Source organism: Chaetodon trifascialis, chromosome 6 (assembly GCF_039877785.1).
Source record: "Chaetodon trifascialis isolate fChaTrf1 chromosome 6, fChaTrf1.hap1, whole genome shotgun sequence".
Lineage (NCBI taxonomy): Eukaryota > Metazoa > Chordata > Actinopteri > Chaetodontiformes > Chaetodontidae > Chaetodon > Chaetodon trifascialis.
In genome coordinates this window covers 3,796,365-3,819,185 of record NC_092061.1, presented here as the reverse complement: position 1 = coordinate 3,819,185, position 22,821 = coordinate 3,796,365, and the positions used below count along the sequence as shown (strand labels likewise).

The 22,821-nt window shown below is 43.0% G+C and overlaps 2 protein-coding genes across 2 annotated transcripts in view; both read right to left on the bottom strand.

The window, feature by feature from the left end:
• pip5k1bb (phosphatidylinositol-4-phosphate 5-kinase, type I, beta b) overlaps positions 1–17,071 on the bottom strand; it is a 32,336-nt gene extending 15,265 nt beyond the window's left edge. The window contains exons 1-5 of the mRNA XM_070965059.1: positions 16,865–17,071; positions 5,768–5,871; positions 5,589–5,657; positions 4,706–4,836; positions 1,546–1,663 (exon numbers count right to left, since the gene is read on the bottom strand). Coding sequence (XP_070821160.1) covers positions 1,546–1,663; positions 4,706–4,836; positions 5,589–5,657 — 318 coding nt within the window. The 5' untranslated portion in view covers positions 5,768–5,871; positions 16,865–17,071. The remainder of the gene's footprint in view (positions 1–1,545; positions 1,664–4,705; positions 4,837–5,588; positions 5,658–5,767; positions 5,872–16,864) is intronic.
• A 251-nt stretch (positions 17,072–17,322) lies between these two features.
• Positions 17,323–22,349, bottom strand: LOC139332968 (uncharacterized). Its single transcript, XM_070965170.1, has 10 exons — positions 22,252–22,349; positions 21,267–21,296; positions 20,667–20,755; positions 20,503–20,577; positions 20,181–20,420; positions 19,337–19,366; positions 19,183–19,248; positions 18,636–18,708; positions 18,473–18,532; positions 17,323–18,378 (listed from the first exon to the last, which is right to left on the bottom strand). Exons 3-10 carry the CDS (start codon positions 20,680–20,682, stop codon positions 18,312–18,314), a joined length of 627 nt encoding a protein of 208 aa, XP_070821271.1. The 5' UTR covers positions 20,683–20,755; positions 21,267–21,296; positions 22,252–22,349; the 3' UTR covers positions 17,323–18,311.
• Between the last annotated feature and the right edge of the window lie 472 nt (positions 22,350–22,821).

Sequence of the window (22,821 nt, the reverse complement as noted above, 5' to 3'; positions counted from 1 at the left end):
CATCCGCTCTCCCTCTCCAGAGACTCCTCCACTGATGACTGTCTGCAGTCACGTTGAGTTCCCAGCACAAACACATCCGCAGTTCATTGCATTTGCATTCAGGATACTGCGTGCGTGTGAGTTCTCTCGTTTAATTAGGCCTTGCTGTGTGGCCTCTGTCTGAATGAATTCATCATCACCTCAAGGACATCAATCATGAGCACATCCTCTAAGCTGCTGAGCCTTATGCCATCCTCCCTCTGCCGCCTTGAAGTTACATTTCGTCTCTGCCTCTCTTCCAGAGCCTTTTGTCTTTTACTTATGCGGAAACAAATTTGCATTGGAGAACAAGAATGCAGCTGGTGGGCTTCTGAAAGGCTTGGAGGCAGACAGAAAAGAGGAAAATGGCGTAATAACATGATAAAGCCCAAAGAAGATTACACAAAATCTCACCTTGTTCCAAGCAAGAAGTGTATGTGTTAAACAGGGATGAATGTAATAACAAGGTATGCAGCAGCAAATCAAATTAACAAACATGATGGCATACAGGGTACGTACGTAAAGGCTTTGACAGGGGCGTTTGGACATGCATCATGAGTCATCCAAGGCTTCACTCAGAGAAGAATCAAAAACATTACTTTCTCTTTCTCTCTATCTGTTTCTAAGTCTGTGTTTGTCTTTGATTCTGCTGGGAAATCACAGAATCATCTGCTAATTTCATTCAGCACTAGGAGCCGGTTGAAGCCGTTGTAATGAGGCCACGCTCCGTTAGCTCAGTCATTACCTCCAATATCTTCACCGCCCCAAAGTTTTGCCTCGTCATCATCCTCCAATCCTGTCTTTCCCCTGCACAGATGGTGTGTGGCATTACCAGCCCCCTACCCAATAAAATACACGTTGAGTTCTGTCACATTAAGTACGCACTGAAGTGGAAGATAAGCGTTCAGTCAATGGGAAGTAATTCAGGAGAAAGACAACCAGCAGGCCGCTGTCTTCTGTTTATGGGAGCAACTGTTTTCATTTGTATTTTTGACTTGTGCACTTATGAAAACAATGGAACAAAACTTAATTCAGGTGCTCATCTATAAATAAGTGTGCAGTTCAGCATATGCTTACACCAGAGAACAATGAGCATTCCATAAAGGCATTGCTTGAGACACACTGTTAGACAGCCATTAGCTTAGCTTAGCATTGAGACGCGAAACAGGGTGAAAGAGCGAGCCCGACTCTGTCTTAAGGCAACAAAATCTAGCACCTCTAAAGCTTACTAACTACCACAGCGTTTTTTTTTAATACATTCAAAAACCTAAGTCTAAAAAAGACAATTTGTGGTTTTACATGGGGTTATGTTCCTTTAAGTCATTTTTTCTGAGTAGAACTACATACAGTAGCTGAATTTGATCTGATGTTTCATTGTGTCTTACTTTATGTGCACAGTGAGTACGCCTGATTTGATTTGACCCTTAACACTTTCTCCCCATACCTGCACAACACTATGCAAATTAGTTGGTAACCATGCCTAATCATCTGAAGGTGGAACAAATAATGACCAGGTGTCAGTCTTACCAGGTAGTCGTCTGGTTTGATGCCGAACAGATCCCTGAAGTAGCGGAAGGCCAGCGGGGCGTACGTCTTGAAGCGGAAGTCAGGATAGTGATGTGCTGGGGTCAAGTTGCTTCCCTCGCTGGGATGTCCAATGAATAACCCAGCAGGGCAGGACACAAAAACATAGAAAAGTGCATTAATTACATTATTCCAATGCTAAGTGAAACAGTCAGTCAGTGTCATTAACACATTTTCCTACCAAGAATCCCGAGCAGGCAGCACCAGGGGGAAAGTGGAGCCTAACACCTAACCTTTGTGCCTGTGTATCTGGGCTATTCAGTCCCAGTAAGTGTATCAGTGGGCCCTTGTAATGTGCTCCACCCATGCATGAACAGGCTTCAGCAAAGTCATCTATGGGAACCAGGATTCACCAGTGTTGTGGTGAGAAACTGGCCTGTATAGAGTTCTTCGCCTGGAGACCGAAGGGGGCTCTGGTTACTGGAACTGAACAATGTCACACAACACATGAGCCTTGACTCCCAGGGGGAGAAAAATAAAATACAACAAACACACAAAATAGCCTGCATTTTTTGTTGTCATGACTGGACCGCGAGACCTGACATCCCCCTGACGGGACAACCCTGTTTTGTAAGCACGCCTGACAAGGTTAGCCTGAGTCAGCCATCGAGTATTTCATCAAATAAACTCTCATTGAAATCAATCACACTGACCCTAAATCTACAAGAAGTAGGTTAATAAAGGTTTTTGTTTTTCAGTGTGCGTCTAAATCTGGTTTAAAGGGCTTTAATGGCTTTCTGGGTAAAGAGGCTACTGTGTTGTTTTGTGCTGCTACCGTATTCGGTAATGGGATACAGGCAGCAGTCAGGCCCAACCGTGTAACATTATATCTGTGATTACCAAACAATGAAATCTGACTGCTCTGCTTAGTGTGCGAGGGCAACAACAATAACAATATCTATCATCAGTGACTGACAGTCCATGACAGTAATGTACGCCTCGCTTGGAAACCATTAACAACAAACAGCACCTGGAAATGTTTCATTCAATCTAATCAGGGAGCCATCTGTGTGTGTGTGTGTGTGTGTGTGTGTGTGTGTGTGTGTGTGTGTGTGTGTGTGTGTGTGTGTGTGTGTGTGTGTGTGTGTGTCTGGTGAAAGATGTGTGCCGGTTGTCAGAGATACATGCACTGAGAAACAAATAGTGTGTGTGTGTGTGTGTGTGTGTGTGTGTGTGTGTGTGTGTGTGTGTGTGTGTGTGTGTGTGTGTGTCTGTGTGTGTGTGTGTCTGTGTGTGTGTCTGTGCGTGAGCGGGAGTCAAAGTGATCTGCGACATCTCCAGCCATCCTAAACTGGAGTGACAGGACAAACAACAGCGAGACGACCTCCAGAGAGGAGCAACAGCACGAGGAGGAAGAGCGGGAGAGGAGCGGTAAGAGGGAGGGAAGCAATAAAAGCATCGGAGAGCCGTCTCCGTCACTCAGCCGCTCTCTCAGGATACTCTGACAGCGACTAGAAAGAGAGGGGTTTGTGTTTGTGTGCTATTACAGAACAGAGAAGAAACACTTAGAGAAAGCAAGAAAATAAAGAGAGAAATGGTTATGTCAGATGCCAGATGTACAATATCAATTTTCCCTCCCCACTGATTATGTTTTGTTTGTTGTGTCTTTTCTGTTGTTCTTTGACACATAGCCTCGATTTCTTTTCTTTTTTTTTTTTTTTAGCCGGTTTTTTCAGTGAAAAACTGTCCCTGAAGATGAATGCACCTTTCGTTTTATTTCTCCATTATGTGAAAAGGCTTGACATTGGGAGCAGATTGAGGATGATGTAACAAGCTCTCATCTTTTGTACCTGACTCTCTCAGCAAAGCTGCAGCAGGTTTTTAAACACCCGTCAATGCAGGGCCAACAGCAAAGAGTAATGTTTGGCTGTTGCTGAGGAGCAGGACAGTAAATGTGCGTGCCAAGACCAGGTTTGCATAAATATTACTGAGTTTGCATATCCTGATGCAGAATCTCAAATGCAAACTAAAGTGTTTCCTAGTCGGACTCCAATTCTCATGCTGAAGCTTCAGAGTTAAAGCCAGATCAATTAGATGATCGATGAACCTTTTGCGACCTCTTGATTATCACCTATTAAGTTTTCTTTCAAGGATAGGCATTTTCCAATAGAAGTAGCATCAATCCATCATACAGGTAACACAAAATGATGAGAACCTCTAAAACTGACTGTATTATCGATCTACTCTGATGAGATAATGCCAGCAGTGACTCTGTCTGATTAGTGATTAACTCTAACATCTACAGCGTGTTTCTGAGCAACAACTCTGTGTTAATGTAAGCAATTAAGAAAGCAAACCTTCATTTATGCAGCACTTTTTAAAATGCACAGTTACGAAGTGCTTCACACACATGAAAAGATAAAAATGAATGAGAGATGGACCAGATGAAAAAAATGCATGAGTGTATGAAATGTGTGAATACATGAGTCACACTTTCTAAGAATTCCTGCGTCTGTTTTGGATTTTAGAAAATGTTTATTTAAGCTGAAGGCAGCCTGAGATGACGGAGCCGCCCTACGCTGACATATGTTTTGCACTGTGGCAGTAAGAGGCGCACAGTAAGCTGATTTCACAGTTCTTGGCAGGATTATCCACCAGAATAGTTTTGTCCCTGCATCATGACTTAGACTAGCAAAATTCACTTTGTTGATAAATGATGATGGTGGCAGTTTGTGGTAACAGCAGTTTTTTTGGACTGGATGTCCAGCGCCTACAGTTTCCACTGAGTGTGATTAATAATAGCTTTAAGAGTTTTTAAGAACCAGACATATAATATCTGAGAGGGCAGACAGGCAAAGCTTAGTCTTTATTCACTTTCCCTTCATTCACTTAGCGGAGACATGAAACTATCACAGCCAAAGACCAGCACGTTACCTCCTACACATAATCTGTTTTTCTGAAGCAGCTCAGTGATTCACTGGCTCACACAGATCAATAATCTTGTTCTTACGCAAAAGTCTGTCTATTATTTGATGACAACGTGCAAACCACTGGTACACAAGTTACTCATTTGTTAAACGAGTGCTTCCAAAAACGCACACATTATGAAAGATGTCTCGCTGTGTGTAGAAGCTGTGTGCGTAAGCATGAACGTATGTCTCACCTGGGCAGAAAGACACTCTCCACCACATAGAAGTCTTGCATAAGCACGTCTCTGTCAGGCTTGGAGGTGAGGTTGCCCACTGTATAGCCAATACCGAGCTGAATGGCCCCCTTCAAGGCCGATGATGTGGTCTAGATGGTTAAAAAGAAGAGAAAACATCATATTAGTCAGGCTGTTACAGCAGACTGCCACTGCTATCCCCATTACAAACGCCACTGAGTGTAAATGTGAGCAGTAGAAAAATAAAAAATAGGCAATAAGTGATAACCCTTATGTTTGACCCACTTTTAGATTTCTTTTACAAGCTGTGTGTTTAACACAATTCAATTCAAACTATGCCATAGCAGATGGCCTCAAAATAAGGAAAGCAGGCCACAAACTGAGGCATCAGAATCCAGCCAAGACTTTTTCATAGTACAATTTTACAGTTGTTTCCAATTTCCATACAAACACATTAAAACCAAAAAATAGGCTGGGACATAAACATAGTAGTGTTCTTATTGCGTGGGTAGCCGCCACAAAAAGGCCTTTGACTAGATGTTAGTCCCAACCTGAACCAGCACTTGTAATGGTCACATCCAAAGAAATGCTGCCATGAGCAGTGACGTCTAAAGTTTGAAAAAAAAAAAGGGAAAGAAAACAAGTGTGACCAAGCACTTGACTGATCTCTGGCAGCCGGCCCTGGCAGGGGTCAGGACTTAATGTGCTGTAGAAGGACATTTATAAGGACTCATATGACTCAGAAATGAGGGCCTTTTGGACTAGTTGGCTCTAAACAGCGGCATTCAGAAATAAATGCAATGGAAGCAGGCTGACACTCGTCTTCAGAGGCAGATAAAACCAAATACAGTGAAGCCGTCGTATGAATGGTCCTACTTTTCACCTTTTTATATGTTTTCTCTCTGCTTGTGCTCCAAGGCCCTCCCATCCCATTTTCTGTTGTGGTTGACATCTGAACGAGAAGAAAAGACCTCGAATAAAACTGCGATTAAGAAAAAATCACTGATGGTAATTTCACAACTTAAAATGACTATTTCCAAAAAGTCAACAGCATGAACTCACCTTGCTTAATGAAAAGCTATGCCCGACAAACAGCACTCAGGGCGACATCTCTTGCTTGTCAGCTCGAGCAAACATCAGGAGGGTTGGATCTGTCGGGGAACCCTCTGCAAGAGAGCAGAGCTATTGTTACATAATTAAAAAAACCAGGGCAAAAAAACGCTCACAGCTTCAGCTGAAGCGCAGCTGCTCCGAAGTTAAGATGTGACAAGCTGAGGACGGGAGGATGTCCACCAGCAAAGACTCCCTGATTAACTGCAGTAAGTTTGAGGCCATTTGAACGCCGTCGCTCTCCTGTTAAGCTGAGCCTGATAGGAGAGGCAATTTAGTCTATTTCTAAACTCTCACTGTAGAACAGGCCTGCAGGCAGAGCGCTCTGCTTTGACAGTCGCTCATGACTAATGAAATGTTTATGTGTGTGTGTGTAATAAGCATCACAACTCTTCTTGTCGGAGTCTTGTTTTTGGGAACAATACCGTCTTGATTGACAGTGCGGCTGTCGCTTCACAAATCTCACTCTGCAGATGCAGAAAGCACACTATACTTAAACATTTACCAGCAGCTTCCTCCTCCTCCTCTTCCTCCTCCTCCTCCTCGTGACTTCTTTATTGTAATTCCTTCCATATTCCAGGCCGTGAGTGTGTGTGTTGGATAAATAACACCTCATAAAGAAGCAGAACTGCACAGTGTGTATGAATGAGGTGTAGCCCTGGGGCTGAAACTGATCTGCTGCTGCTGCCCAGCTTACAGCACAACCAACTTCTTACTGAGCCACAAAAACACCACTCTGCCTCATTTCCTCATATGTCGTCCAATTTCACTGTACCCCTCCCCGTCACCCTCTCCCCTCCCCTCCTTACTTTCACTAACTGTGCGTCACTGTGCGTCTCCTGGGAAAAAACAGGGACACAGACAGGAAGTGGGGAGCAGACGCTTAATAGAAACACAAAATTTGGACTTTGTCTGATAAGCTCTAGCAAGCCTGCAGTCACCACTCCACCTGCATATAAATGCACCTGCAGGTTTCAGAGCCTTGACTATTGCACAGTGTCCCTCTGCTTCATCAGCACTTGCAGTACAATGTTCTCCAGTCACCTGCTCTGTGACCAGCAATCACGTCCCCATCAAATCAGACTCTGCTGCACTGACAATATACACACTCAGTGGAACAGTTCTGAAAGTGTGACTACCAGCTACAACTAGACAACTAGAACTAAGTTACAATGCTGCAGGGTGTATTATCTAAAAGCACCAAATATGTTGCAGCCCTGTTTAAAAATAGTCTTCAAAAGGAGAATTTAATGCACGCTGGCACACACACACTGACTCAGATATTGAAAGAATGTAGCAGACACTCTTATCTCCAGACTGAGTCTTTATCTGTGCACCAGCTCTTCTGTTGCTATAAACGCAGAGACAACACTAATATAGATGCAGTTCAGCCAGCGCCACCTCTCAGTCTTAGCTACAGCTGTGAGTCTTTGTTTGGGTATACGTATCATCTGTACCCTCTCCATCATCTCTCGCAAAACTCACCTGCAATGCTCTTTACAAAACAAAATCCTGCCATCGATCATTAGTCACTGAAATTGATATATCTTTATCTTCACTACTGCGTAATGAGGTGTTGATCCACCTGAGATATTACGCTGTATGATTGGCTGTGTGCTCTGAGCCTGAGGAACGTTAATGAGCCTGTCTGGCTCTCTGTTCATCCCTGGCCCGAGTGTCAGTGCTAAAAGGGATTGTTTGGACCTCTCTCTCTATATCTCTCTCCCTCTCTCTCTCACCTGACCTCACAACCCAGCCGGTGCTCCAACAGACTGTTTCCAGAACAATCCGTGCGAGGCCCGCAGCTGCAGTGAACAACAGCAGGTCTGTTGTTCACCTCTCAACAAAAGAAAGGCAGACAGATGGTTGGACATGCGAATGAAAATGGATGGACGGATCATCCTAATCAGCCATGTCTTACCACTGTCAAACACTCCCTTTGCAAATACCACAGGCGTACAGGAGTATAACGCAGGAAAAAAGAGAGCACAGGTGTACGGTAACACATATGTAACCTGACACCTTGTAAGCCACAATTACATTACTGTGAGCAACAAATACAAAAAAGCGTCCCTGTCAAATCAATGCCTCTGGCAGAGAGTGGATGTTCTGTGGTTTGGATGAGGACCAAATGGGTAAACTGATCCAACTGATCAATAAAAAGAAAACCCTGTACTTGGAGGTCTAAACCTGAATGAGAGCCACTTAGAGGCGGCCTGTGGAGAGGGGTTGAGTTCTGGGTTGTTTGTGTGCCCTTGTGAAAGTCAAGCCGGATCATAAAGACTTCATACGTCATGGTAAAAACTGCAACACCATGTCTGCGCAAAACTCAGTGTAATGGGGAAAAATACAGTCTGAGTACATTTCCATTTCACGCCATAGTCAGGCTTGGATTTCACACACAAACAACTACACTGTCCACAAATAGGCAACTGTCCAGTAAAAATGTAAAAAAAAAAGAAACTGCTGCGACTTCAAAGTCACTTTGTGACTTGTGCTCTTAAAAGGTGCCGTAAAAATAAACTTTACGTTCTTGGCTCTTCCTCCCGTCAGCCCCTCTGTTCCACAGCAACTCTTTCCCGCTCGTCCACACGCCCTTGTCAGAAATTCTACCACCCTTCGAACAAACAAAAGTGCAGATCAAACACTGCCTCTCATGCCATATCTCTTCCACGGTTTCAGGGAAATAACCAAGGGTGGCAGTCGGCCGCTCGGGAAGTCAAATAGCCACTCTGTAGCCAAGCATTCCTGGCAAAGAAAATATGTTGCTGAGAGCAGACATGGGCCATCTGGTATGATGAAAATACAGATCCAATACATCTGAACTGTCAAAAAGTAGCTGTGGTAATATTCCCACACTGGTCTCATTAGCCAACATAGTGATGATAATAGTGAAGGCAGGAATCAGACAGATCAATGAACCAGTCACCAGCCATGCTATGCACTTACATACAATTTAAAAAACATGCCTTCTCAGGTAGATCTGGACAGCAATTTTTACAGTATAGTAGAGCCATTTTCAAACGCTCTGATCATAACATCAGCGCTGAGAGGTATTCAAGGAGGTTTCTATCACCAGGACACACGCTACTGTACATATAGGTTCCTTTATGCTCAGCTTTGTTTCAGTCCCCAGATACTACTGGATTACTGCAGCAGAGTGGAGACATAATGGAGAATCAATAGCAGGCCAGCCATACAGAGCGCTGAGGACTGGACTGCTGGGCTTTCATGACCTTCACAACCCACGGACTGATATCTGGATTTGAATGGATACAATCAAGAACATGCATGCAGTCAGCTTAGCCCTGCCTGCAGGGGATCGGCTTCATCAACTAAACTGCTCTGATCCTTGACTACGGCTCACAGAAACTCCACCCAAGCAAAATTAAACTCAGAGAACTGGTTCAATTGCATTGCTGTTTGTGTTTTTTAATGAAATCACTGCGTATCCAGCAATGCTTGATGTTCCAGGACGATAGGCAACATGATAAATACAATAAAGTCTAAACTAATGGATGAAACAAGATCCCAAATTTCCCCAAAGTACTGTAGGCTGAATGTATGTGTGTGTATGTGTTCTTCAATGTGTGGTGTGTCAGTGTGATTACATAATTGGCTTAGTTACCCCAACTGTGTAAAATAGTTGCTTCTGTGAAATATGTCCTGTTCTGTAATGAATCATGCATCCTGGAAACAAACATCTAATGTGTGGGCTTCCCTCCACTAGACGAGCAGAAATGATCAGTCCTATAAATGACAATGACAAGCAAATTAATGCATCCCTTTGCTGTAGTAGATATTTTAAGAATTACTGTGTTTTTCTCAAATAGTGACAAATAGTAGATGCGCACGAGTAGAAAATGCTTGGTGGGTGGCAGACAGAGTGAGGGGGATAGAGAAGAGACTAACACTGTCTGTGTGAAACGTTCAGTCAAACAGAAATGTCTGCTCATCAATCTCAAAGACACAAAAAGAGAAAACAGCCAATTCAAGTGTACTGCTCCAGTTCCACCCAGTTCAAACAAACCACCCAAAGACACACACAACACACTGAAACCAAACAGGACATAAAGTGCACACAGTTTCAGCATGTACACCGAAACACACAGGTTTTGCGAGAGCCCTGTAAACCCAGCCACACTTCTTACACACACACACACACACACACACACACACACACACACACACACACACTCTGTTTTCACTCCCTGGTGAGTCCCCACACCAAATGAAGCTGTAAAATAGCAGGCAGGTTCTATTTTGGACTTTTTGGTGCGTTCTGTTCCATATTTTACTGTATCCTCTGGAGGTGTGTTTGTTTTCGTCATCCCTCTGACGGACAAGCCGTGCTGCAGCTTTGGAGCAGTGTCTGCATCCTCTATGCAGCACTGCAGAGCTGGCAAAGAAGTGTGTTTGAGTGTGTACACTATGTGACTAAACAAGGCAAAAAATCTATAGCCACACAGGCAGCCCATGTGGATGTTTAATTGGTTGGATTAACAACAATGGGAAGAACTTTCATTGTGATCACTACCAGTAGTAATTTGGCCAAAGGCCAACACCAAAATGAAAAGATGCTGTTGCCTAAATTAAAATGCTGAGCATCTAACAAGCAGTGTTCAGTATGTTTGTTAGGCATGTTAACATGTGGGAGTTGGTATGCATGCTAATGTGATGTAATAATTAATTGATGACACGGTGGAATGCTAACGACATCCTGTTACCATGACACAGTACCTCGACATTGATCTCAGAGTACAGCAGAGACTCATGGGAAACGCTGGTCATGCAATTTAGATACACCTTGTCATGAAGGTGACATACCTTCCATAGATGGACAGCGTCATACAGACAGACTGCTCAGTGTGTGACGAGCACAACATGCGTCTGATTTCTTGTTTTAGTGTGCTCAACGGCGCACAAGTGTGAGATATACCACTAGCCAAGGAGCTATCAGCAACTAAATGTATATTTTAACAACTGACGATATTTGACCTTTTGGCAAGAGCAAACAAAGAGAAACAATAGGTGGGATGGAAAGACAGACAAAACCTACAGAGCTGTGACCTTTAAGAGACGTGACATGAAGAGGAAAAATGAGCTAAACAGAGGGAGGAGGGGATGAAAATGATGGGAGAGGAAGAGAGGAACGGGAGAGACACAGTAATAGAAAACAAAAGGTGTGATAGTTTGAAATACTTAGCTGGGTGCTTACCTTGTGATTTATGTAACAACAATGTACAACAAGACCACATGTCAAGTTTTATTCATAGCAAAGCAATCTATTTTCCCAGCAGGACAGGCAGTGAAAACATCTGCACTGTAATAATGCAAATGCAAGTACATAATCACTCCATATAGAGCAAGAGATTGAATATGTTTTGTTTTCTAAGAAACCCAGGGAGAGTACTCGGCCTGTGTATTTGTGATTCAAAGAGTGTCTCACTCTGGTTCCACTCTGCCTGAGAAGCAGCGAGGAGGAGGTCACCCTCTGTGTCCAGAGAGTCACATGATTCAACTGAAGGAATGGAGGGAGGGTGAGGGGGGGACATTGAGATGAGACAAAACAGGGACGATGTTCTCCAAAGACAGAGAGGCAGGGAGAGGCTGCCCTGATGGAGCGAGGCACTGCATCACCACACACTCTCTGAGACATGACTTATTACAGCAGGCTTATTATATTCAACCGCCAATGATATCTGTGCAAGCTGGCCTCAGCTCCTAATGTCACAAACCACGTGGAAAATAAAAGATCACAGGACACAAAGGGAAGATGAGAAAGACTTGCCCATCCCAGTCAAGCCCAGCTTGGTTTTCCTCAGCCCTGCCCTGGAGTCCAAAGGTCCTCGTACTCGCTTCACCAGAGGGGTGACAGTCAGGTTTATTACCAATGCATATCACCGTGGGCTCGACTGACTGTTAATTATTCTCCACTGTGGTCAATCGCATAAAGGCACGGTGACTGCAATGAGAGTTCATAGTCTGCTGAAGAAATAGAGGAAGGAAGGAAACATCTCATGTTGACAAATTTCCGTATTTTTAATCCTTTTCTCCCACTTGTTTGTCTTCACCCACACCTCCATATCTTGCTGTCTGGCCTATTCATTTTGCCATCTCTCCTTCCCACTCGAGCACTCAGGGTCCCCCTGCGTGGGCCTCTGCAAGCCTCGTCATTACCAGGACAGGAAAGTAGGAGGGGGACATGGGGGCTCAGCAGGGCCAAAACAACAACAACAACAACAAGAAACAACAACAAACGCCACAACCTCCGAATAATCTGAATTCCTGCGCGGCTGCCAACCTATGGCTCTGCCTGCAACCCTCAAACCCACCAATCGTTATACAAAGGAGCACAATTACGAGCCAATTACCACTGCAGGCCTCCTTTGGCAGATTTTGCTGTGGGGCCAGGGAGGGGGGAACTCCCTTTTGGAGGTCATTAGGATCAAAGCAACAGTACTGGGAAATTCATCCAGATTCACATGGTGCAAAATAAATGAAGGGGATTTTTAACACACCCTGACACTGGCATTTGTTGACAGTCTTCCCAAGATGAACATATCTCTGTACAACCATGAAATGAAGAATTCAGCGTAGCAGAAAGGCAGCTTTGAGTGACGAACACATGTCAGGTCATTTCATCAAGAGTTACATAAGGTGCTGTGACAGAGGACTGTTGTATCTTCACTCTTAAAACAGCATTCCAGTGATTTTACATAGTTGGGGAACTTCCAAGAAACTGACTTGAATGACCAAGAAAAGTCCAAATCTGTCACAGAGAGAGAGCTATCCCGAGTTTTGGTCAGCATAATGGGTTGAACGTACAACACAAGGCAACAGTGTACCTCCCTGCCTGGTAAATGGCCTGGTCTTTCAAACTTCTCACCTCGAGTTTGTCACACAGACTTCGTTATAAATTTGTAGTCTCCGAGTCCTAATCAAGATAACCCTCATGACATCATCTAGGTTATTTTCCCAGACAAATATAGCTCCTCCAGAGCCACAGAAGACATTCCACAAATGTTTTCAGTTTAAATAGTAAACTGATCTTCAATTATTCACTTTTTTCTCCTTCAGCGTGGACAAATCCAAAAACAGTGACGGCCATAATATATGTAGGGAGGGCCGCTGACTCCAGGTCTGCCAAGAAAAGCTGAGCTTATTTACAAGCCCTTTTCAAGGATTAAAAGAAAAAAATCATACTTTGTTTCACCTTTTTCTGAACACTTATTACATGAACTTGTAATTACTTTAACAGCCCTACATAATATTTCTGAATTATTTAATGAAAAAGTCAGATGATTTCCTATTCATGACAACTGGCATACAGTTTGTTCTTTTGCTGTGAAAAATGTTTCTAATAAAATTTTCTATTGTCTGGGGTGAACATAGATCACGGTGCTGGTAATAAAATCTAGCTGATTATGAAGTCCTGGTAGCTATCAGCAGTATGTGGTATGTGCTGACATGAGTGCAGCCTGGCCAATGAATGAGGACAATGAAAGAGAAAATAGAGGGAGAGCAGCTCACGCTGCGCTTAGGTAGAGGTGCAAACCAGCTGAACAGAAGTGCAGAGGCTAAACCTCATCTGATCAATAGAGTATGTGGGTCAAACTGCCCACTGACCTGTCCAGGTTTTATGCTACAAAGCAGCTTCTTATTCAGCAGTGCCCAGATTCATACGGTTGGCCGGGGAGAAGGTGCCTCTAATACTTTGTTTCAAATATTTTGAGGAAGTATGGACGCTGATTCAATTAGTCCAATTACTCACAATTTATTGACAATAAATTCCAATTTTGATGAGCGATGAATATTTTTATTTACGTAGTAGCACCAAACAAATTAGCTGTTACTATTTCATTAGAAATGCCTTTGTTGTGTCATTATGTTAAAAAATGAAAACTGATATATCATTATCAAATCTTTTTGGACTCTCAGCATCTGCCTCAAAAATCCAGTGTAGTCAGAGTATAATAAAAAGTTGCTTACTTTTTCAATTGATCAATGTGACTTGAACACTTATTCTTTTGGTTGCTCATTTTATATTTATCAGCTGATTAATTCAAAATTTGATTAATCGAAACAGTACCAGACTAACCAATAAAAAAGTGATCATTAGTAGCAACCCATATAGGCCTCATGTAATATATTGTGGGACATCCCACAACTGCAACAAGTCAAATCACAGGAAGTTGAAAAACAAGATCATAATAATATCCACAACAGGAACTGATATCAAATAATCTCTTCAATCCCAACCTACAAATAACCCCAAATCTCATTCTACAATCAAACGCACGGCCTCGCTCTGCTGCTTCAACAAAATGAAAGGGATCTGATTAAAGCTAGCTACAACAGAAAAGAACGGCGCGGTGCTGAGTCACCTGAGATGAAGAAATCTGGAGATAAAACTAACACTCTTGTCATGCTTTCAACTCATCATAGCCGTGACGTGGCACATTAGCACTTCAACCCAGAATATAACACTGTAGACGGGAGTGGGAGGGAAGATGCTCTGAGAGAAGAATTAGAGTGGGTGTAGAAGGAAGAGAGGTCACGCTAACACACACAAACATTACAAGGTGCCGGATTTCATTATCACAACACAATGAGGGATTTTTGATTCAGAACATCTTGAAAGTAACCAGACCCAACAGGGGGCCACACCCCTGCGTGTGGACATAAGACACATCCATCAGTCAGGCCATTATCAGGAATGTTCAGGGCACTGCCTTATGTAACTGTCTTAATGAGCCTCCTATGGCTGTTATTCTGGTCATATCACCGCAGGGATCCCATGGCACAGTACAAGCACAGTGCACCGAGCACTCTTTGACCCCAAATCACAAGGCTGCACTAAAACCATTGTAGCTGTTAATTGCTGTGCTACCTCTTCACAGGAAGCTCATAAGTGAGGAATCACCTTAAAAAGGTGGCCCTCTGCTCTGAAGCAGTGTTATGACTATGGCTTATGGTTACGGTCAGTATCACGATTTAATCACTAATCTAAGAGAGAATCAGATCCACAACAAAAGCCCAAGAAGAACTGAGAATAAGTATGATTTGTGTTGACAGGGTTTTGGCTCTACTGTGATGTGGCACTTATGATGCTACTCAGATGGAAAATATTACATAACGCACAGATGCTGCTCACTCCGGCAAGCAACATATCAGTGCAAGGACAGCAGGCAGCACAGCACAGCACAGCACAGGAGCTCAGGTGTTAGTCCCAAGGAGAGAGTGGGGGATTTGCATGAGCTGTTTTCCCTTTCAAACATCCTCTGCGGCAAGCTGACCAACCTGGCCCGAGCTGGAGCAGTGCCGCTGCCTTACAGTCAAATGAGTATGGAAGAGGAAGTTCATAAAATAAACCATATGCTCATTATCTTGTGTAACACCTTGTCCTAAAAGCCTGGCTTGAAATCAGTCAGATTTGCATGACCATTAATTTTCTCGAGCCATCAATATGATCCAAAGTTTAATGACAATCCAGTGTCACATTGTAACAGTGTTACAGTGTAACATTATCACAGTGTAACAGTTCAAGGAACAATCACAATCTACATTTAACATTGCTTCATGAACCACTTTGTAATACAGAGACAAATATAACATGAAAAGGTCACAGGACAAAATCAGAGCCATTATACGGGCGACTCACCTCATTCTCAGCCTGCTACAACCAGAATGACACGTGTTAAGATGAGATGGTCTACAACAAATCTTGCATGAATTAAAAAAAAAAAGTTATTTCTAAAGAGAAACATTTCTCATTCTAGGTGTTCAATATCCTCTCTAACAACAGAGCGAAAAACACATCATAACATGTCAAAAACTTTTAATCCTTTGTGACAACAACAACTCTCCCTCAGACACACAAACTCAATTTTGCCTGTTAAAATTCAGTATTTTCTCAGTGACTTAATGTCATGTCAACAGAAGCTTAACAGTTGAATTCCCACCCAATGAAAACCAGTAAGTCAGATCTCTCTTTGGACACTGCTGTTGTTGAGCTTCTAAAGCAGCTTCTCTGCTCACTGGGTGGCTCTCAATCCTCCAGCATAGCTCCAGCATCACCAGTAATCTATTTTTCTCTTTGGACTGGCCAAACTATTTCACAGTCACATCCTGGCTGCCAATTACCAGCAGGAGAAATGTAGCACTTCACTGTAAAGAGCAGTGATAATGTGATAGGTATCACACCAGTAAATGAAGGGCTGGTCCAAGACAGCATCTAATAATGTACACAGATAATATATGTGGATCCAGAAAATGTGCCACCTGGCCTACAGCATATGCTGTGCCAATGCGACTCAGCAGCTGTTTACTGCACACATGCAGCTGTTTCTCAGTAACTTAGCTTACAGAAGGCCAAACTGAGCCAGATTTTACCAGGTGTTAATAACATCTAGACATGAAGATATGCTAACATAAGCATTACTCTGAGGTCAAATGTCCAGTGAGTGACTTTCTTCCGCTGCCTCCTAATGTGTTACACAACCTCCAACACGCTTGCCTCATTTCCCATCAAACTAGACAGACTTCCAGTTTCTCACTAAAAGTGCAAGAGAAGAGTTGCAGACACATCAACAACAAACTTCCTTATTAATTAGAAAACAGGAGCAAACAGTAAGTGTTGATGCAGCAAACACTGCAGCTACACTTTGGACCTGGTTGTTTATCCCAGCAATAACCGCAACAGCAATTTCATGTATGTGGAGTTTAAGGATGACATTCAAATGAGAAACTCCCTGAACCACAACTACATTTCACACCACGCCTTCACTAAAGTTTAGTCATTAAATTATGGTAAAATAAGAAAGCCTACAACTATAACCTCTCAACACATTCGCGTAAGCACGGAAAACATCTGAAACGCACCTGCAGTGTTCACCTGTGGTAACACCTGGAGACGCGTAACGAAACGTAATGAATGTTAAGTTAATGCAGATTGTCAACACAGTTAATGTCTTTTTTTTTTTGCCACGTACATAGATCTCAACAATATATCTACTGTTAGATACATCAAACTGACAGAAACCTCACCAGCCAATCTAATCCGAGTAGTCGTGTAGAAATAATGTTTTCCTCAGAGTGGCCGCTGCGGTCCTCACAGAAAGCCCCTTCGACCCCCGGCAGATGAATACAGACGGCACAGAAAAATACACGCCGTGTCACTGAGTACGTCCACCACAGGCCGACTGTCCAGCTGGGGAGTCGCTCCTCTACTGAGAGCAGCGAGAAGCCGTGTGCGTCTCTGCGTCCCAGCCCTGCCTCTTTACATACAACCATACCATTCAGTGCGCCACTGGATACTGCCCTCTGCAGGCCTGCACAGGACTGAACCAGGCACCAGAGGACTTCAGTTTGGTAGGAAACAATAAAGGTATTACCTATGTAGAGGCCAAGCCAACGCTTTAAGCCACTGAGGTGCTGCACCAGGATAACCTAATTGACGCGCTGATTGTTACCGTGTCTGATGAATCAAAGTCTGAGTCAAACTTGCCAGTTGAAAACTTCGTCCATTTATTTTCCTTCACAAACGTTTCAGTGTCCATTTAAACTCGAACAGGTTTCCAAAAAACACACAAAACATCCACACTGCCACTTGCACCTAGCTGCTTCAGCGGTCAAAGCTGTTTACTCTTCCGGGTGGAACACCTGACCAGACGAAGAAAGGTTCTTACCATATATAGCCTGTGCTTTGTCGTCTTGCAGGTTCCCATGGACAGTGGCTGAATCTGGATTGTGGATTGCAGCTGCGTCTCCTGCCTTGGCCCTGCCTGACATCCACTGCAACTACTACTGCTGTTATTACATCCACTGTCACTGTTACTGTGACTGCATGTCTGTCTCTCTGTCTCTCTCTCTGACTGCATTTCTGTCTGTCTGTCTGTCTGTCTCACTCTCCCTCTCTTGCTCTTCCTCTCTCACCCAACCGGTCGAGGCAGATGGCCGCCCACCCAGAGTCTGGTTCTGCTCGAGGTTTCTGCCTGTTAAAAGGAAGTTTTTCCTTGCCACTGTCGCCAAGTGCTTGCTCATGGGGGAATTGTTGGTTCTCTGTAGATAAAAGAACTTGGTCTGTACCAGCTCTATATGGAAAGTGTCCTGAGACAACTTCTGTTGTGATTTGGCGCTATACAAATAAAATTGAATTGAATTGAATTGAAAATTGAATATAGCAATGACCACTAATTGTCCTGTGAGACCTGATACCCAATACACCAGACATAAATAAATTCAGTCACATTCTGCTCCTACAACCTACAATGATTACAATAATATCTCTGTCACAGTCTGTCACACCTTAGTTCCTGGTTGTTTCATATAAGAGTTTTGGCACCCCTGATATAATAATATAATGCGAATAATACATAGCTGGAGTCCTGTACAACAATAATATAAAAAGCCGCTTTTTTTTTAACCAAAGCATTTTTTGAAAATAAAATTTAAAAAAATAAATAAGACAACAAATTCTAAGGCTGCTGCTGATTTAAGATCCATGGTCGTGTTGAGAAGGAGAGCTGCCATCATCCAATCCAGGACCACCACGAGTATCTCTGAAAGTGTGAAAAGTCATGCCAGAATGACTATATTTAGATGTACATTTGCACTGACTATGGGCTAAATGTTGCATATAAAATGTTCGCTAACCTCCCATTGCCATCTTCAGGTCTTTGTACCTCTCTTAGGGGTACATTCCCATCAGTGTCACTGAAACAAATTCATGTTAAACATGAGGACATGTTGGTAACATGATATCATATCTTACAATATTAATTAAGTTACTTTGAGAATAACAATATGTTTTAAATACCTTGCTGGCTGTTGTTCTCTCTGTCGTCTCTTTTTACAGAGCCAAACAGAGAAGAATATTAGTCCTAAAACAACTGTGGAATCAAGAGATGGATATTTCAGATAACTGTTTGAATACACAATAAACACAACATATCATACAAATGAATCTTACCTGACTGTCAGCATTCGAAAGACAAACATTTCAGCACTGAGTGAAAGCAAGAAAACAGAGGTTGGCAGAGTAAAAGCAAGCTGGGTTAGTGGCAAAAAGCATTATTTTCTATGACTTGCTGTTTGGTGTGCAACAAGTCAAGAAAACAACTACAGTTGTCAAATAGCTGTAGTGGAGTAAAAAGTACAATATTTCCTCTGAAATGTAGTATAGTCCAAGTATAAAGTGGCATGAGAAGAAAACATGCAAGTAAAGTGCAAGTGCCTCAAATTTGTGTTTAATTACGGTCCTTAAGTAAATGCATTTGGTTACATTTTACCACTGCTTATCCTGAAGCTGAACAAACATGATGTGAGCAGACACATTAGCAGATTTACTGGTGTTCAGAACTTACGAACTGCAGCAACAGTGTATGCAGCTATTGCATAGTTGTTTGTGGTGACTGGTGGTGATGTGGGAGCTAGCAGAAAGACAAAAACTTCCAGTCAGTGGTCGGTCACAACAGTGAGCAGCATCATGTGAAGAGTGTATCTGCAGGAAAAGCTTACCTGTGGCAAAAGCACAAATGGGGCTGTCGTCTAGTTGAGAAAACAAGAGAAGTGTTATAACATGTTTTAAACAGAAAAACATCAGAAAAAGCCTGTTTACCTGTTTACCCTGTGGTTATTGTATTTGGGAAATGTGCTGCGTGTGAAGTCATCAGTATGAACAGTTAACTCAATCCCCTACAGTACGTTTTGAACAAACATTTCAAAGAGAACAACACATAAATCTAGAATTTAGTTTGGCATCAAAGGTGTTTTGTGGCAGCAGAGAGACTCAGCTGCTAAATTGTGGAAGGGGAATTGTAGCAGAAGAGAGATGTGGTCAGACCTCCCTCCAACATGACCTAACAAACAGCGCCCTCAGCTGGTGCACAGTCCTGACATGCAGAAGAAAAGGTAGCAACAGGAGCAGAAAGGGGCATTGAGATTAACAGGAAAGCTCTCTGTTGTCTTTCAGTCAGTTAACCACAACAATTGAAAGGTCACAAGAAATACACGCAACTGCATCACTCCCCCTGAAACAGGAGACTGGCTGCTGTGACTCTGCTACATTTGCAGTAACTTCATCTCAGTCAGAGCATACGGCAGATATTTGGGTTTTTCCAAAGATTGCATGAAGGGTTAAACAGGTAAACAAGTTTACGTGTAAAAAAAAACAAACTCCAAACCCCCTTCAGGTCAGGTTGGTGCTAAAAGGTGCTAAAGTGCATGTGCAGATGCTAAATCTGTGAAATCTGTTGTTTCTATGGGACATCAAATGACAATGTAGGTTTTAGGAAGGTGTGAATGACTGCAAGAGAATCACAATGGACAATACATTAAGGGTTTAGAAAGCAAAAGTAAATACCTTTACATTTTTTGGTATCAATGGAATTGACTTTCCCCTCAAATTCACAATCACCATCTGTGTCAGTGGAAAGAAAGGCCCGGCCATCATGCTGGCAGACAGCATTAGGTGTTAGAGGACCAGCGCAATTTGCAATGTGGCTGCCACTGAAGATCCGCACATCATTGCAAAATGCGTGAGTCACATTAGCAGCACATCCTTGAATCACGCAGAAAAACAGCCGTGCAGATCTGTTTCCACCTGTAACATAATACAGTACGGCTATGAAATATCTCACGTAAACTTTCTATCAAGAGACTGTCGGAAACAAGAGAAGGCATACCTTGACGTGCTGTGACTGGAAAGCTGTGAGTGAGACCAAGAGCCCACAGGAGCAGAAAGATGAAGGTGGCCACCTCTGTCAAAACAAAGATTGTGGAAGTGGAAGACTATCTGATGGCTAAGATAAGACACAGTTTAAAGCTGCTTGAAGTGTCAGAAACCTACTATTCATGTTAGACATCAGTGCTGAGAAGGTCGATCCTGCTGTCCTCACCTGTAGCTCACCGGCCACTGTGTCGTTCCACCCACACTTTCTGTTGAGATACAATCTCTCATCTGAAATTTAATGCTGCAGTGTTGCTAATTCCTCTCCTCCCTGACACGCTCCTGGACCTGCTACCACTCAGTGGGAATCCCTCCTCTTAGCTATAATATTCACGCACTCCTGCCACCTCATCTGTTTCACTTACACCAGATATTCCCTTTTCAGTATTGTTCTTCGTTACCTCATCTTCAAGTTGGGTTTTATAACCTCACATGACTCACATCGGTGTACCTTTTCCTGCATACAACCACAGCTTCCCTAACTAACATAATCACTGACATCATTCTTGCATCCCTTGTGATTCATGAAATTAAGATTGTCTTTGGGACAACTGAATCACAATAGCGACCCTTTGGCATGGGCTGAAGAACTGTTTCCTTTCAGTTAGAAAAGAGGTGGTATTTACTCTTACTGTGGTGATGAATGTGTCTATTTAGTCAGCGGTCGGTCACAACAGTGAGCAGCATCATGTAAAGTGTGTATCTGCAGGAAAAGCTTACCTCTGGCAAAAGCACAAATGCTGCTGTCGTCTAGTTGAGAAAACAAGAAAAGTGTTATAACATGTTTTAAACAGAAAAACCTCAGAAAGAAACTGTGGTTTACACTGTGGTAATTGTATGTGGGGACATGTGCTGGGTGTGAAGTCATCAGTGTGAACAGTTCACTCAATCCCCTTACAGTATGTACTGAACAAAGATTTCAAAGAGATAAGACATAAATCCAGACTTTAGTTTGGCATCAAAGGTGTTTTGTGTCACTTTTCTGAGTTGTTGCACTGCTTGTGGAAATACACTCAAGTGTCAGTTTATTAGTTACACTTGGCTAAAATCAATGCAGGCTGCTCCAGCAGGCCACAGAGAGTTGTTGATTCATATGTATAGTTATTTCTGGATGACGTGCATCACACAGAAATGTGGTTTGTCCGACTTTAGCCTCCTCACTGAAATAAATGCATGCAATGGATCTCATACATACAACACAAAACTCAAGGTTTTCATGTCTACACTCAATCGGAAAGTTGTCAGCCGGGTAGCAATTACGTATCACCGTCTCTTTTTAAGGAGGACTGTAACACACACACTTTCACACCCCCCCTCTGCTTTCTGTGGAAAAAGTCGCCGCTCTCTTTCGGCGCATTTATCACACGGATCGGCGTAGCGCTGCTCCCGCAAACTCCCGCAAAAGCGCCCACCACGGAGCCTAATTGCTTGACTGCCATAAAGCTTAAATTTGAAAACGATGCCTGAAACTTGGCGAGGATGGCGGCTTAAACGAGATGGACGAGTCACAGAGAGCGTAACGGCGCTCATGCGGCGTAAGAAGGCGGCTAATTGTAGCTAATGGCTGCAGGAGTTACTGCTTTACGATCGTGACTTCTTTACCGCCAGCAGCGCCTGACTCCGTGATGCACGTTTGAAACAGGTCCTCAAGTGAGCAAGTTAGGAGATATGTTTCGATATAATGACAGATAAAGCATAAACTCACCTGAAACGATCCGCTCAAACGCCTCGGACAATCTGTCACACCTTGCGGACAGCAAGACTGGGGACGGGGGGTTGATTATGTCCAAAAAACACACCTCCTCCTCTTCCTCCTCCTCCTGCACGAGTACACTGGCTGTGAGTCAACTGCTGGCATTTCTAAGAATCGTCTCTAGGCTGTGTAAATTTTTGCTGTCAAAGATTTTATTCTCAAGAGAGCTGAGCTTTTAACAGCATGAAACGTCTGCAGCAAAGTTAATTATGACACCTATAGACATCTAAAATATGAATGTTAGAATGGTGATGCCAACTGCTGTGAGAACCCTTTCATTCTATTTGTGGCTTACAGAGCATTACTTAAAGGTTACTCATCTATAGAAACATGTGAGTGGTAAACATGCAGATTACAGGATGTGTGTGAACAAAGCCTCCAAATGCTTGCTCATTGAGGAAGTGCAAATGTTGGATGGAAAGTTCAGAATGTCTTCTTCTGAAGTTGGTCTCACTTCTTGTTGTGGTGTAGCCAGGATTTTTCAACAGGGTGGACGTTATTATTATTACTATTCCTTGATTA

Bases quoted from the DNA above. Each gene is read 5' to 3' on its own strand.
- LOC139332968 (XM_070965170.1), bottom strand. The intron at 18,533-18,635 runs GTATTTAAAACA...AATTTGTTTCAG, and splicing joins AGAGAACAACAGCCAGCAAG to TGACACTGATGGGAATGTAC. The intron at 18,379-18,472 runs GTTAGCGAACAT...TCACACTTTCAG, and splicing joins CCTGAAGATGGCAATGGGAG to AGATACTCGTGGTGGTCCTG.